Below are 16,603 nucleotides of genomic sequence, written 5' to 3'. Positions count from 1 at the left end.
TGCCATCTTAAGCAAAGAGATAAATCTTATATTAAAAAGACTGACTGACTAACTTTGGGAGCCAATGAGTTTGATCCCCAGAATCCATCTGGTAAAAGAAGACAAATTAACACCTGCAGATTATCCTCTGACCACACATGTATGTCATGGTAAGAACAGCCCCACATACAATACAAATAAGTAAACATTAAAGAAGGGCCACAAGGGCTGGGTGTGGCAGTGCAGGCTTTTATTCTCAGCACCTGGGAGCCACAGAGAGCTGGGTCTGAGTTTTGAGGTAGTGGGGTCTACAGAGGGGGGGAGGGGAAGAGGAGGAAAGGGGGAAGAAGGAAGGGAAATGAATACAAATAAGTAGGGCAGAGTCCTACGTAAGTTTTTTTTCCCTGAATATCTGTACACAAAGCCCATGGGGTAATGTTCCTCATGGTTCTACAAGTTGTTTAGAAAAAAGTTAGAAAGAAGGGAGTGCCTCCTCTTCCACTTCCCAGCCTCCCTTTGGCATTAACTGCAAAGCTATGATGGAATTCTTTATTTTCAAAATGGGCAAAACTCTTGACTCATGAAAGCAATCATGTCCTATGCACTGTCCTATGCATTCCTGCACTGTGCAGCATGCACTTACAGAATAACCGGAGAGTGAGACAGTCTCCTCTGCAAAGCGTTAAGCAGCCAAATGAGAGGAAATGTTTGCAGCCTGAATGACCACTTGGCTCTCACAGAGCTAATCAGCAGCACAAGAATTCAAGTCTGGATTTCAGTCACGCTCCTCTGAGAATGGGGACCATCACACTTCCACACCACCCTCCCCACCCTGACACAGGCCCACTTACTTTTCTTCTCCTCGCTCTTGTTCTCAGCTAGCACCGTGTACCGTCCTTCCTTCATGGCTTTCTGGATGAATTTGTAGTAGGGGTTGAGGTAGTGATCAAACCGCAGGAAGTCGAACTGTGAGTTTCGTGCTTGCTTGGCCTTCAGCATAATCTCGAACTGTGCTCCCTGCTTGCATACGAAGTTGGCTGTGCGCTCAATGATGGCATGCATTTTGGCTGTTGGTGGCTGGGGAAAAAGTAATGTCAGTCTACGTGTACACACACACACACACACACACACACACACACACACACACGAACACACATGCACACACACACACACACACATGCATGCACACACACACAAATAAGTTATGTGATCTAATAGTCTGACAACTTGAATTCAATTACCAGAATCTATGTGGTGGAAGGAGAGAGCTAACTCCTAAGAGCTGACCTGTGACCTCCATTTGTGTATTGAGGTACATAAGTGCCCACAATGTTCCCAGATAAGCAAATGTAGAATATTTTTAACATCAACAAAGAGAGTTTACACTAGAAAATTACATGGAAAAAACGCTCATATAACCTCAGGACCTCATTTTTTATAAAATAAAAGTGGCTTAACTTCTCAAATTTGGTGGCTAATTAATAATGTCCTCCTTACTTTAAAAAGAAGAAATGTCAAGACCAGCAAGATGGCTCATAAGTAACGGTATCTGCTGTTAGGCCTGATACCCTGAATTCAATCCCTGGAACCCACATGGTAGAAGTGACCCCTGCAAGCTGTCTTCTGATCTCCACATAGATGCAGTGGTGCACGGTATCCCCACCACCACCAAACAAATGAATTGTAATTACGTATTTTTTGAAAAGAAGAGCAGTGTCTTCAGTTTTAGAGTTATCTGGCTCCTGAATAAACTAGGTTTCATATTAAGGAAATCCAGTGTGGGACATAGGCCCTGACAAAGATTTTCACCAGCTCTGGCTTAACAAAGATTCATTTGCAAAATAGGCCATTCTATAAACATGTCAAGGAGCAAGGATCACTTCAGCATGACCCACAGAGGCAGGTATGAGCACAGGCTCTTGGTGGACCAGGTCAACTGGCTGGCTTCAGTGTCTTAAAAGCAGCTACTGTGATGATGCTATGACTACAGTGGCTCAAACACAGCACCAATCACTGCACAAAACAAAGCATCTTAGTTTCTGGTTTTGTTTTTGTTTTCTTCTTCATACGTTTACTTATTTTCTGTATGTGTGATGTGCTCCTCTAGTAGAAGTCAGAAGACAAATTGCAGGAGTCAGTTCTCTTCTACCACATGGGTCCCAGGGGTAAAACTCAGGCTGTCAGGTTTGGTGGAAAGTGCTTTCACCTGGCTGAGACATCTTGCCAGTCCCAAAATATCATATGAACATACTTCATGATCTACTATCAGGATAATAAAATATAAGAAAAACTATTTCTCCTGGAGAAAGGCATTTATAATGGTGAATTCTGTCAATTTTATGGAATCTTATCATCTGAGAAAAGGACCTTTGAGCATGCCTATTGGGAACTGTCTTGATTACTGTTAACAGAGGTGGGAAGACCTGCCCACTGTGGGTGGCACCATACCCTGGCTTGGATCTTGGACTGTAAGTAGAGAAGCTGAGTTGAACAGCAGCATACATTCATCCCTTTCTTGTTCCTGATTACGGATGCAATGTGACCAGCTGCTTCAAGCTCCTGCCCTCTTGCCTTCCCTACCAGGACAGACTGTACCTTGAAATGTGTGAGAATTAAGTCCTTTCCCACTTACGTTGCTTCCGTCAGGGTACATTATCACAGGATCAGAGACTAAGGCAACATTCTTTGCATGTTTACTATGCAGATCTTATAATCACTTTCATTTAAAACCATCACTACCATTCCAGCACTACAGAGTACGATTTTAAGAATATACTCAGTAAGCCTGGCATGGTGGCTTTTGATTCCAGCACTCAGAATGCAGAGGCAGGCAGAGCTCTATAAATTCCAGGCCAGCCAAGACCATATATTAAAGCCCTAACTCAAAACCAGAACAAAACAACTCCACAAAATAAAAAAATAAAATAAAATAAAAAAAAAAAAAAAAAAAAAAAAAAAAAAAAAAAAAAGAAAGAAAGAAAGAAAGAAGAAAACATCAACAATAGCTAATAAGGACTGAGTACAACTTAATAGAACACATGCTTAGCACCCACAAAGCTCTGGGTTTGAACTCTAGCACTAAATAATCACATACAGGACCAAACAACCAAACACCAACTCCCTTCCACCTGCAAACAAGCACAAAACTCAAACCAACAAACAGTGGGACAGCCACAGGACAGGGAGCCCCTAAGGATAGCTTTCCCAAGAGCTATGAGAAGTTCTGGATAGGGGAACAGGTAGGGACAGATCAGTAGGAAGGCGGTATAAGTAGGGAGGAATCTGGGAGTCTTCCCAGTGAGAAAGAAAAGTTACATAGGTCCAAGTAAATGCCAAAACAGTCACAGGACAGACAAACACAATCACAGTACAACTAACAGAAAATGTGGCAACTGTCTCCCATCAATTGGGAGTGGAAACGAGCTCTCCCAAACCAAGCTTCAGAACCCTGCTGCACAAAAGAGAGGAGAGACACAAGAGCTTCAGCAGGATGTGCAAAGTACCTGGAAAATCACACACCCACATTAGACCTGGTGCTAGAGCAGCACCCATAGGTGGGAGATGAGGACCCCTTCTTTTTCAAAGTCAGGAAAGCCCAAGGCTTCTCCTACGTCACCTGACTGGATTTCCAGATAGGCACTGGCCTGGGGCACGCATGGCAGGTCCACATGAGAGCCTACTGTCCCATGAAAGACTAAAGTGTTACCTAGAACACCTAATAAGCCTTCTCTCTCCTTTCCCAAGGTCCAGTGTATTCTTTCAGAAACACATTCTAATAGGCCCGCTGAGCAGCAGAATTTCTGGGTCCCTAGGCCTGACCAGTGGTGGGTTGCAGAACCCAGTAAAATGGAATGCTAACCCACAAGGAAGCCCATGAGTCCATGAGCACCTGGAAGGCATCATTCACAGCTCAAGACTCATCACACTAGGTGCAGACACTCATGTCTGCCACTTCTAGTGTCTTGGGACTTGAGGATGGAGTAAATAGATGGGTTGAACAAAAGACTCCGCACTCCACCTTACAAGGTTCCATAGGGCAACACTGCCAGCTGGAACAGGTGGCTAGCTCATGTGTGGGACTCAGGGAAGGACAAAGGTTTTAGATACCTGGAAAAGAGATGATAAGTAACTATACCATGTCAGGACACGTGATACATAATAGATATTTGGAGAAAAAAAAACAGGTTTTCTGTTTTTCCTCCTTTGGAGCAGGAAAATATATTCATAAAGTTACCATTAAAAAAAAAGTCAGGATTGGTGGGACACACCTTTAATCCCAGCACTCAGGAGGCAGAGGTGGGTGCACCTGAGAGTTCAAGGTCAGCCTGGTCTACAGAGTGAGTTCCAGGACAGCCAGGGCTGCACAGAGGAACCAAAAACCAAAACCACACCAACCAAACAAACATATAGCCCCCTGCCCCTCCCCCCCAACAATCCAAAGTTAGGTCAGATGTCTGAAGAAGCCTGGGTACACAGTCATGCGGGTACATGGCTCACAGTCATGCGGGCACGAGGGCTGGGAGGGAAGCAGCAGGAAGCAGTCACACAGGTGCCTTGTAGTCACTAGGTTCTACCCAACAGCTCAGAGAGCACATGCCTTCTTCTCCACCTCTAACCCAGCCTTCCAGGCCAAGGTCTCCCACCCCCAGCTGCCACAGCAACACTCATCCATGACAGCAATCCACCAACTATGCTTAGTCACCAACCAGAACTGCTGCTACCAATACTACCCTCTCAGGGTCTCCATCGCCACCACAAAGGCTGTGTTCAGTCCGCTGCCATCAACACACTACAGTTTTACCATCTACACAATGAAGGCCCAAAGCCACACCTAAAAAACGGTGAGACTGATGGGGGAAAAGGCAAAGGAGACACTCAGCCAAGGACTCAAGCAGGCTCTTCTTTCATGAGCCACATGCACTGTATTCAGGGACCTCTCAAACCATGACACTGGAGAACTGTGGGAACACAACAAGGCTCCCTTAACTGTCTGTGGGTTCAAGGTAACTATTAAACAGCTTGCTGATGTTTACCTTGTACACAGCAGTTAGACCCTACAACAGGAACTAAGCATCAACTTTCTAATGTACACGTGTAGGTTTGTATATGTTTGGCCGGGAGTGGCACTATCAGGAGGTGTGGCCCTGTTGGAGTAGGTAAGGCATTACTTGAGTAGGTGTGTCACTGTGGCCCTGGGCTTTAGGACCCTTATCCTAGCTGCCTGGAAGCCAGTCTTCTCCTGTCTGCCTTCAGATGTAGAACTCCCAGCTCCTCCTGCACCATGCCTGCCTGGATGCTGCCATGTTCCCACCTTGATGATAATGGGCTGAACCTCTAAACCTGTAAGCCAGCCCCAATTAAATGTCCTTATCGTATGGTGTCCTTGATCATTTTGCCTTGGTCATGGTGCCTGTTCACAGCCTAACTAAAACAGTACCTTTGTTTTTATATTTGAACAGACATTAAAAAAAAACAAAACCTTTTGTGTCAAAAACAAAAGGGCTGAGGAAAAGGCTCGGTCAATCATTATTTCATTAACGCTGCACAAGCTTGAGGACCTGAGTTCAAGCCTCAGAACTCATGTGAAAAGCTGAGCACAGTGGCATGTGCCTGAAATGCCAGCCCTGGGAAGACAGAGGATGAAGAACCAATCCTAGTGTTTGAGGCTAACCAATCTAGCCCAAGACCTGAGCCCCAGGTCTCAGTGAAGAGACACTGTCTCAACATAAGGTGAATGGTTTCTGAACCTGAGGGTAACCTACACTCTCTACTTGCAGAAGTATATTATGCACACATACACACCCCACCTCACACCTGAGAGATAAAAGAAGACCCCAAGTTTGAGGCGGACATAAGGTATATAAGTTGAACCTGTTCCAAAGGTTGGGCAGAGGCAGGAGAGATGGCTCAGCATCAAGAGCACATACTGTTCTTGAAGAAGACCCAAGTTTGAGTCCCAGCACCTTCAGGCTCATACATGCCTGTAACTCTATTTCCTTCTGGCCTCCTTAAGTACCTGCATACCAGTTAATCTTAAATGTATTTAGTATAAAATACAGGTAATATAGCAAATGGTTCTTTAGGTTCAATTTCAATGGGCCTCTGATGTAGAATAGTCTGCTTTGGAATTGCAGAGATAGTACATATCAGAACAAATATGGAATGGAAAGATGGCTTATCAGTTAAGAACTCTTTCTGCTCTTCCAGGGAGTCAGGCTTGAGCTCCAATACCCATCCACATTAGGCAACTCCAGTTCCAGGGAATTTCACACCCTCTTGGCCTCTGAGGGAACCTGCACTCATGTGCACAAATCCCCACAGACATGTATAATTGAAAATGAATCTTAAAAAACAAAAGCAAAACAAAACCAAAAATATGTATCACTGTAAAACTTAGGATATTAATTCCTCAGGTAAACATTTTCAGCTCTCACCAAAGCAAAAATGTTAAAAGAAGGAAATAGGGAAGCAAACATAACAGTAAGCACACAGAAATTTCTACCCGCATTTGTAAAGACATCTAAAGGAGGGCAAGGCACCACCTTCCCTCACAGGATTCAGGAAAAGAGCAAGAACCTCAAGTCCATGCTGAACTGAGGGTGAAGAGTGTCAGAGGGACTGTGGGTGGGTCATGGTGTCTCCTGTCCACCTGATGATTTACACTGCCAAGCACAAAACCTAGAACAGTTATACCTTCAACACTTGCTACTGAGTGACAATAATGTCAAAGAAAACACATTTTCCTGACATGGACCTTATAGAACCCTTTCCAAACACGACTTGTAAACAATGGGCTGGAGACACATGCCTGGTACCGCAGCACTTGTGGGAGTGGAGGAGAAAGGATCAGGTGTTCAAGGCCAATCTTAGCTACACAGAGTCTGAGACCAGCCTAGGTTACTTGAGGCTCAGTTTCAAACCTAATTTAAAAGGGGACTGGTGAAACAGCTTATCAGATGAAACACCAAACTGGAGCCTCAACAGAGACAGGCAGGTGCATTCACAGAGCCCTCCCTCTGCTTTCCTCATCTGTGGGATGGTGGCCAGGACACGTCACATGGACCCAAGAGTGTCCAGTGAATGTGTGGCAAAGAGCAAGTGCCTCTACAACTCATAGCAAAGCCAGAAGTGGGAAATTTGCTGACCACAAGAATGCCCTAAGCACAACTGTTTTCACATCAGTATGTAGACGGCAGCATCTAAGCTGGACCCTGGCTTGCCTAGTAAACCTAGAGACCCCCACCGAATTCCACACAGACCCAACACAACTCTCAATACCAAAGCTGCTCATGCTGCTACACTTCCTCTCTTCTTCCCTTGCCCGTCCTTTTCTTGTTCTAAAACATACATTCTTAAAAAGTGAGCCGGGCGGTGGTGGCGCACGCCTTTAGTCCCAGCACTTGGGAGGCAGAGGCAGGCGGATTTCTGAGTTTGAGGCCAGCCTGGTCTACAGAGTGAGTTCCAGGACAGCCAGGACTACACAGAGAAACCCTGTCTCGAAAACACCAAAAAAAAAAAAAAAAAAAAAAAAAAAAAAAAAAAAAAAAAAAAAAAAAAAAAGTGTATTATATATATGTGTGTGTGCCTTCATGAAGTTATCTGTACTGTGTGTGTAGGAGCCTGAAGAGGATAGAGTGCATGTGGTCCCTGAACCCATGTGAGCCACCCGATGTAGTCCCTGAGAATTGAACCAGGGTCCTCTGCAAGGACCGAAAGCAATCTATTACTGAGCCATCTCTCTAGCCCTCCTCCTGCACCATGCATCCCTCACTTCTCTGGTGTAAGGGAGCTAACTTACATGGAACTTGTGACCGTCCTGCCTTGGCCTCCCAAGCCCGACAGCAGCTGCGCACCACACCTAACATCCACTTTCTCTAGAGGCAAGTGGCTGTGCTCGTTTACAACTTACAAATGATCTTGCAGCACAAAGCATCTAAACAGAGGCTGCATTTTATTCCGTATTTTCATGCCCCACAGTGAACAGCAGCAACAAGGCTAGTGAAGTCTACATACCAGCTCCACATCAGATGGGACGCTTAATCCTAAAGGGGCAATAAAAGGCTCTTCATTTTCTTCCAAGTTTTCAGCCTCGTTTTTTTCTGTTAAAAAAAAAAAATGAAGAACTTCAGCATGATGACCAACCAACAGCAAGCAAGGATACAGTGTGGGCTTTTCCTGACACTCTACTGGTGGACTACTCCTAGAAACCCCTTCCAGCTTCCTGCTCCACCCTTTGAATAGCACCATTCACAGATTACAAAGAGGTGGAGGGAGATGCAACAACAGGAGCATGTTTCTGGGGCAGGTAGAAATCTAAACTCCAGCCAGGTCAGGATTCTGGGCACAGGCTTCTCTTACATCTTTCTCTGCTTTAGTGAAGCCCAGCTCACTTCTCTGGTGTAAGGGAGCTAACTTACATGGCTACCTCCCCCAGAGCACAATGCTTCTGCAGTCTTCAGGCTACTGAACAGGGACTCTCACTCCACCACCTATCTCCCACAGATGCTCCTGTTATCGCTTTCCAGTTCTTACATGGATGTACACCTAAAGCTTCTACCGACTTCCTTAGACCCCTGATGAGAGACCTTAAAGTCACTAATATCCTCTGACATTACTATACACATACTATCTCAGTCTGCTCTGTGCTAACTGGGTAATTTTCTTAGCATGCTGATAAAGCCTAGATCTTCTCTACCTCTGAGCTTTATCTGTCTCTCCCAGGCCCTTGTTTAAGACAGATGCATTAAACTGGCATTAAAACCACCTCCAACTATTTCTGTGGGTCCCAGATAGTAAGAGAGGTAAAAACCAAAGTCTGAAAAAAAAATCCTGATCACCAAATTGTAAAACAATCAAGTCATCTCTACCCAAGCAAACCACTCTTCAAGACACATTTTAAAATCTCTTTTTATCGCATCCATTTAACATTTGTCTGCTATATCTTTCTGAATCCTAAGGTACTAAATACACCTCAATAGCCAACTGAATCTTTACCAATTTATTTACTTTTAAAATAACGTGTGGCTGCACACATGTGGAGGTCAGAGAACAACTTGTGGGAGTCACTGTGTGGGTTCTGAAGTTCACATCACTGCTGCTGAGAACGACTAATGTGACAATGATGACTTCAGGACCTCAGCATAGAAGGACTCTGCTTGGAGTTTTTGACAGCACTATTTTCCAAAGTTGCCACATTAGCCTAGGGAGGGCAGTGACTTCAAACTTTAATGTTATACTAACAGTCTTGTCTTTTCTTTAGGGTCAACAAGCCCAGTAGGTGTCTTTCCACTGGACGCTTCTGCTGGAAATAGGATATGCATAAGAGATTCATAGGAGACATAGGAATATTAACAACTGCTAGGCAAAGCTGACACGCAGATATCCTCAGAATGGATACTGACACTATGAAAGTGTGGTGGTCAGAATAAGAATGGCCTCCATAGGCTCGTGTGTGTATTTAAATGCTAGTTACCTCCTATAACATTTCAAAGAGTTAAAAGGGTTAGTTAGCAGCTGTGGTCTTGATGGACTGAGAATGCCACTGGTGGTATTCTCACAGCCCAGGCCTAGCCCAGAGTCTCTCTGTCTCTCTGCCTAAAGAGTCCTTCTCAGCCATTACCCCAGCATCTGTCTGCATGCTGACATGCTCCCTATTGTGATGATAATAGACTAAAAGCCTCTGAAACTGTAAGCTAGCCCCAGCTCACTGCTTTCTCTTATAAGAGCAGCCTTGGTCAAGACCCAATGACTAAGACAGGAAGAATGTGTGTTCAGTGCAGAAGCAGGATCCCATGATGAAGCACTCAGCGAGACCCACCCTAGGAGGAGCAGGCGAGAAGCCTCTGGGTCCAGGAAGCTAGTCAAAGTCAGTACTGCCTCTCCACTCTCCTCACAGCTCAGCTCAGCTCCTAGTCTCTATCCTTGCTCCAACCACTAAAGGGCCCTCACTAGTGTCCCAGATGATGGTGCTGTGGCCGCTGCCCACCAGGGAAGGGCCTTCCTCCCCCTCACCTCTCTGCTTTGAAGGCTCCTCCTCTTCCGTGGGCTCTGACGGGTCATAATAGTCACTGCCGTAAGTGAACCCTACAGCACTGTAGTTCCCATCCTCTGCCAGTGCTTCGCTCAATCTTTTGTATTCTTCCTCTTGAATAAAAATGAGAATTTTATTAACAAAAATGGAAGTTTACGGAGAAAAACTTCATACACTTCTAAAGTGCAGCTATCAATGAAGCATACAATACATTTTTTCAATCTTTTTTTTTTTTTTGAGGAGAAAATGTTTCTGGAAACAACACTTGGTCTATTGGCATGGACTGTTTGCCAGTACATGTTTACCCGCAGATAGAAGAATACGTGTCATTTATAGGAAATTTTTTCCTGCTGAGGAAATTTTGGGGTTTAAGAACTGTATTAAATATCATTAAGGCAAAGACAAGAACATCAATTTTAATTCATACGATACTGTTAAAGAAGAACAGTTAAAGAGTTTTGCTTTTTGTTTTGTTTTTTTTGGTTTTTTTTTTCAAATCCCAGTCTGCCCTCAAAAGCTGGGAAAATTCTTTGTGGCTCTACATATAAACTATCCTGAGGTCCTCTCAGAACGCAAAGACTCCTGTTTTTCCAATCCATTGGGTACTGTCAAGATAATATCAGAAAGAGTGAGTATAAAAATGAACGGGAGTAACTTTTTAAATACTTAAAATTTTAAAAAGGTGTGGCTGAAGTAAGTCTTTCTTGAGCAGTACCTTGCCTTGCCTCCTCCTCAAGCAAGTCCGTATGCAAGGCTAAATACCTCTCTTCATCACACAGCGCCTCTACCCGAGCCTCCTCTTCAGACAGCTGGTAGTCTCGGTTCCACGTGGCGTACTCAGCATCGTACGCAGAGAGGTCATGCAGGTGACCACGCCCGTCGTATCTGTAATGTGAACACACTGGTCACTGGAGGGAAGTCTACACCCATGCTGGTTGCGTGTGACACTCTATGCACATACTTACCAATTAAAATAATGAAATAAAAATATTAAAACAAATGCAAAGCTCCAGATTTATACTTAACGTGACTAGTCATCTCTCACCTATTTTTAAACTGGAGTAATCATAACAAAGTCTAAGCACTTCTCTACAGCACAACAGAACTTAGAGCTAAAGGCAGACAATCCTTTAGAGCAGAAAACGTATCCCCCTTGCTAGCAGTTCTTACCATGTATGCTTTGGTCAACCATTCAATGCCACTTGCAAAAAAATATCTGTTCTCAGTAAATATTACAGCTTACATTCACACAGACCGAGTCCATAAATACCTATCCGACAGAACCAAACGGGCGAAATTTCCTCGCTTCTTCCTGCTAGTCCCGAACTCTCAGGAGAGATCTTCACCAAAGAAACTTGCGTCCATTGGAGGTAAAATCTTGGCTAGGCTTGCCCCTAGCCACTTGGCTGAGGAGAGAAGTGCTGGGTTATGTGGTAGAGAGACACACATACAAAGGAACAGTGACATATACATGCAGTTTAAGGAGGTTCACGCAAACATGGCAAAACCATCAGAAGGCGCAGCATCAGTATGTCCCTTTAACTTTAAGCCCCAGGATGAAAACACATGGTTGAAAGCCAATGGGTACTTTACCAAATTAGGAATAAGAAGAGCACATTCTGCTATGTTTGAACATAAGACTCAATGGAGATGCTGTCAATGTACAACTGCCAGACAACGAGTTAGTGAAATTTAAATCTCAAATTTAGGTTGCATAGGTGAATGTGGAGTGACAAACCAAAGTTGGCATGATTTATTAATGTTGACTTTTGTGATGAAGACCAAATTAACAAAGGAAAATGTACACCACAGGAGAAAGGCCAAAAATTCCTGGGAACCCTAACGGTTTCATTTTATTATCAAAATCTGCTTAACTTTGATGTAAACCTCCTTAACTTACAAATGTATTATTCTCAAATATTACACATATACATGTGTGGTGTTTGCTCCCCACTGGTTTTGGGCGGTCTAACTCAACTCATGCACAGAATGATATGGAAACTGTATACGGAGTAGAGGTTTCAGCATTTGCCCAACTTTAACAGTACACATCACCATGACTGCCTGGGAAGCACCATCACTTGCTATCAACCGAGGTTCAAAGGCATAGCACATTCCAGCAGCGTGGACCATCAGATCCAGAGCCAATCTGATATGCAACACTCCCTTCACAAGTCCTTTCTTCCTAGGTCTCTCTCCAAATGGAGATGTAAGGGATCGTAAAGGCCTACTGGTCATTAACGTGTCCGTTCTGGCCAGCTCAGATGTAATCCCTACAGTCATGCAAGTTCCAAGTCTTTGCAGAATCCAGTTTTACTTGTCTCAAACGATGGGTTTCCTTCACTTGGAGAAAACCACTCCACAGCTTAATGGTTGCTCAGAGTTAGCTTTTCAGTCCTGGCCCCAGAAGCAATATTGCCCAACGGAAGGACAAATACCCAAACCCGGGATGGTGGAGAAAGAAAGAGAGACTGAAAAAATGAGAAGAGAGGTGGGGAGCAAAACACCCAATCATGTAATGCCATCCTTTTCAAATCAAACACCTTCAGAAATCCACACTCCCACCCCTTTACCCTCAACTCAGAGCACCCTTAAGTGGGTGTGATTTGAAAAGAAACAACACAAAGGTAAACCCAGCTCCACCCTTCAGCTTTAGAAAACAGTGAAACCAGCTCTAAGAACGCTACCCCTAAGAGCAAGGTCCGCACGGGTCGACCGGCTTCCAACAGACAGCAACTTCACCCACTACCGCGGTTGGTCAAATGGTCGCATAACCGCGGGAAAGGGCTCGCCGGCTCGCCGGACGCCAAAAGTCAAGCCGGCCAGTGACGGTTCAGGCTAACTCACGGGGTCCAAAAGAAGCTTCTCTACCCACGGCCTTGGCGTGCGGCGCTTCGGAGGAACAAAAGCGCACTCCCGGGCTCCCTCCCGCACAGCCAGCGGAGGGACAGCGGCGCCCGCCCCACTGCGCGGGCGGGCGGCCCGGGCAGCTTCCACCGCGCTGAGTCGCCAGCAGCAGCCCGGGCTCGAGGGGTTGCGGGAGCAGAGTCGATCCCTCCTGCGACGGTGAGGCGCCAGCTCTGGACGGAGCCTTAGGGCCGGTTTCACCGTCCCCTCCCCCCGGACGCCGGGGAACGTGGGGGCAGGGAGGCCCCCGAGTCCCCGGGCTCCGCAAAACCCCCTTTTCGGTCCTGGCCATCAAGTCAACATCAGGCGAAATCAAGCGGGCGAGGGAGGGGAGGGTCGACGGGTTGGGGGAGGAACCGACCTGTCGATGAGGATCTTGTGGTCCCCCATCCAGGGGATGAGGTGCTGTCCCTGTTCTTGGGCCAAAGCCCGCTCGTCGTCGCGGAACAACTTGCAGGCATAGCCGAAAACCAGAAGCTCTACCCGGTTGCCCCCAGTGCCGGTGCCGCCGGGCCCGGCCTCCTCCTTCACTCCGCCTTTCCTCTCCGGCTTGGCGCGGCCCCCGCCGGCACCGTACATGACAGCGTCCCCGACGTCCGGGACGATCTGCTGCTGTGCGGAACAACGTCCCTGATGCCTCGCCTGGCCTACTCCCTCAGTCACAGGCGCCGCATCCTCTTCGCAACTTCAACACAGCCGCCATAGCGAGCCACAAAATGGAGGAGACGCAACTTCCGGTAGGAAGCACGCTCTTTCCGGAAGTAATAGTGGTAGATTCGCCACTGCCACCAGCTGTCTGAATCGCTAAAAAAATATGTGGACCTTAGTTTTCGTTGTTCAACTTTATCTTGCGATGATAATTTATGTTTATGGGAAGGAATTTATTTCTGCTTTTTTTTGGAAGCCTCCTAGAATGTGGCGAAAGCGCGGTTGGTGGCCTCACGCCAACTTCTGATGTAGCTGGAGCGGGTGGAGGTGTGGAGGTAAAGGGGGATCTTGTTGGGAGCGCGTCTGTGGTATCCTAGTGAGACATTTTGCTCATTTCTAACATCCCGGTTTTAGAACACTAGGAAGCCTATCCCTGGTCGTCTGACTGAGGAGGTTTCCAAGACTTGTGAGCCCTAGATATTCGAGGTGGCGGGCTTTCAATGGCTAGGGGCTTTAGTGACGGAGGAAAACTCCGGCTAAGTGACAGCGCGGTGGCATGTTTCTTTTTGGGAAGCAGATTCTTTTTTTCTTTTTTAAAATACAGGATGTCACTGCGACCCAAATTGGACTAGAACCTTGGCAGTTCCAGCTCAGTTAAGATGCTAGTATTATCGACGTGAGCTCTGCTGGGCTGCAGTTTTTCTGGTGTCTGACCCAGATGCTTGTATATCCTTCGGGGGGAAAAAAATCTCCGTATTTCTTTTTTTCCCCTTTCAGTTCTGAACATAGACCCAGGACCTCACCATTGCTAGGAAAAACTCTATCATTGAGTTATATCTGCAGCCCTTTTCGTTTTAGTTTCGAGATAGGGTCTTCCTTAGTGTCCGGGGTGACGTTTTTGTTTTATTTTTACTTATCTTGTGTGTATGTGTGTAGGCAACTCGAGTTAGGTCGAGTCCGACATGATGGAAGGAGAGAAAGGACTTCTCAGCACGGACCCCCAGCTCCATAACTACGTTTTTAAAAAATGGATAGTAAGCCGGGCCGTGGTGGCGCACGCCTATAATCCCAGCACTTGGGAGGCAGAGGCAGGCCGATATCTGAGTTCGAGGCCAGCCTGGTCTACAGAGTGAGTGCCAGGACAGCCAGGGCTACACAGAAGAACCCTGTCCCGAAAAACCAAAAAAAAAAAAAAGGATAGTAATTTAGGAAAACAATTGATGTTGACCTCTGGCCTCCATGTACATTTGTGTACACATGTGCACACACACATATGGATATGTACACACACTAGAAAGTATACTAAGTAAAATAGTTATGATGAAAGTATACTAAGTAAAATAGTTATGATGTAGAGAAGGTTGCTTTGCAGAAATGTTTGTGTCCTCCGGGCTGTGGTGGCACACACCTTTAATCCCAGCACTTGGGAGGCAGGGGCAGGAGGATTTCTGAGTTCAAGGCCAGCCTGGTCTACAGAGTGAGTTCCAGGACAGCCAGGGCTATACAGAGAAACCCTGTCTCAAAAAAAAAAAAAAGAAAAAGAAAGAAAGAAAGAAAGAAAGAAATGTTTGTGTCCATTTTAGAAACAGTTGCAATTTTTGTCTTAACCTCAAGCCAAAATTCATTTAATGATTCTTAATGTAAAGTAACTCTCTCTCTCTTTCTCTCTCTCTCTCTCTCTCTCTCTCTCTCTCTCTCTCTCTCTCTCACACACACACACACACACACACACACACACACATCAGCAGAGTGTCTCTTTGTACCCTTGGCTGTTCTGAAATTTGCTCAGTAAACCAGGCTGGCCTCCAACTCAGAAATCCTGCCTCTCCCTCCCAACTACTAGGATTAAAGGCATGCTTGACCACTGCCTGACTTAATTGGCAATTTTTAAAATTAAGCCACCTAACCAAAAAAAAAATCTAGATATTAATATGATACATACTGAAGAATGATAAGAAAATACTTGTGTGCCACAATTATTAGGTTTCCATAAGAGCAGGAAACTTTTTATGTAGTGTAAAAACACTGCAGTTCTTACCATGTAGTAGTCCCAGTTCTGAGCTGGGACGTTTTAGGTTGTATGGCGTGATCCCAAGTCACACACTCCAGCGCAGTTGGCATGGTATGTGCTCAGAACCAACCAAGGCTGCAGCAAAGTCACATGATACAATACAGCTCACTGTCAGAAACACCTGGCTTCATTATACGCTTGATTTGGAATTTCAAAAAAAAAAAAAATCATTTCGTATTCAGAAACCTTTTGCTATTTTCTCTGACACCTACTTTCAGTTACATGGGCTCATTTGGGATATGGAGCCACAGTTTGCATTACACACATGTGCAAGTTTGATTTCCAGAATCCATGCAAAAAGTATTGGGTGTGATTGCTTATAATCCTTGTGCTCTAGAAGTAGAGTCAGGTTGAAGTGTTGGGTTCCATGACCAGCCAACCCAGTTTACTTGGTGAGTTCCAGGCCAGTGAAAGGCCCTATGTTACAAAAAGTAGATGGCACTTGAGAAATGACTCATATAGGCTATTTGACTTTCATCTAAGTCTTCCCTAGGAACCCAATACCCTTTTACACTGTCAGTCAGTGACCTCTGACCCCCTAGGTAAAGACCCGGAGGCTGCCTTCTAGGACTGCGTACATGTGTGATGTAGCTGATGCATGTACATTGTTACTTCTTGCTCCAAGGCGACTTGCTAGCTGATCCTTGGCAGACCTAGGCTCATGTTGTCCTGTGGGCTTTATTTGTGAGAAATAAATTGTTTTCTTGTAACTTGTCGCATGAGTGTTTTCTGTTCCACGGGGTTGAGACATACTGCTAGCTAGCGCACACTGAATGCACCTCACTTTGAGCTTTTGTGCCCCCGGTGGCTTGCTGTGTTTGGTGGCCACCACTGGCAAGCCCTCCTGGGTCAAGTCCCAAAATTTATGTTGTGTTTTCTGAGTTTATTTGAACTTTTTTTTGGGGGGAGGGGGACAGTGGAAAGTTACAAATATAGAAATCTCAACAGAAACTGCCCAGTTTTTAACT

The 16,603-nt window shown here is 45.4% G+C and overlaps 1 protein-coding gene across 5 annotated transcripts in view; it reads right to left on the bottom strand.

The window, feature by feature from the left end:
• Sfswap (splicing factor SWAP) overlaps window positions 1-13,656 on the bottom strand; it is a 69,939-nt gene extending 56,283 nt beyond the window's left edge. For 3 of the 5 annotated variants that reach the window (XM_031338068.1, XM_031338070.1, XM_031338069.1), the window contains exons 1-5: window positions 13,278-13,656; window positions 10,725-10,894; window positions 9,991-10,122; window positions 7,993-8,078; window positions 831-1,056 (exon numbers count right to left, since the gene is read on the bottom strand). In XM_031338068.1, coding sequence (XP_031193928.1) covers window positions 831-1,056; window positions 7,993-8,078; window positions 9,991-10,122; window positions 10,725-10,894; window positions 13,278-13,495 — 832 coding nt within the window. In that variant the 5' untranslated portion in view covers window positions 13,496-13,656. Of the gene's footprint in view, window positions 1-830; window positions 1,057-7,992; window positions 8,079-9,990; window positions 10,123-10,724; window positions 10,895-11,279; window positions 13,198-13,277 lie in introns of those variants that run through there. The other 2 variants (XM_031338073.1, XM_031338071.1) reach the window with 2 other exon arrangements.
• Between the last annotated feature and the right edge of the window lie 2,947 nt (window positions 13,657-16,603).

The sequence above is a fragment of the Mastomys coucha genome, unplaced genomic scaffold, assembly GCF_008632895.1.
Source record: "Mastomys coucha isolate ucsf_1 unplaced genomic scaffold, UCSF_Mcou_1 pScaffold22, whole genome shotgun sequence".
Classification (NCBI taxonomy): domain Eukaryota; kingdom Metazoa; phylum Chordata; class Mammalia; order Rodentia; family Muridae; genus Mastomys; species Mastomys coucha.
The sequence above is the reverse complement of the archived record's forward strand: the minus strand, read 5'-3'. Positions and strand labels throughout refer to the sequence as shown.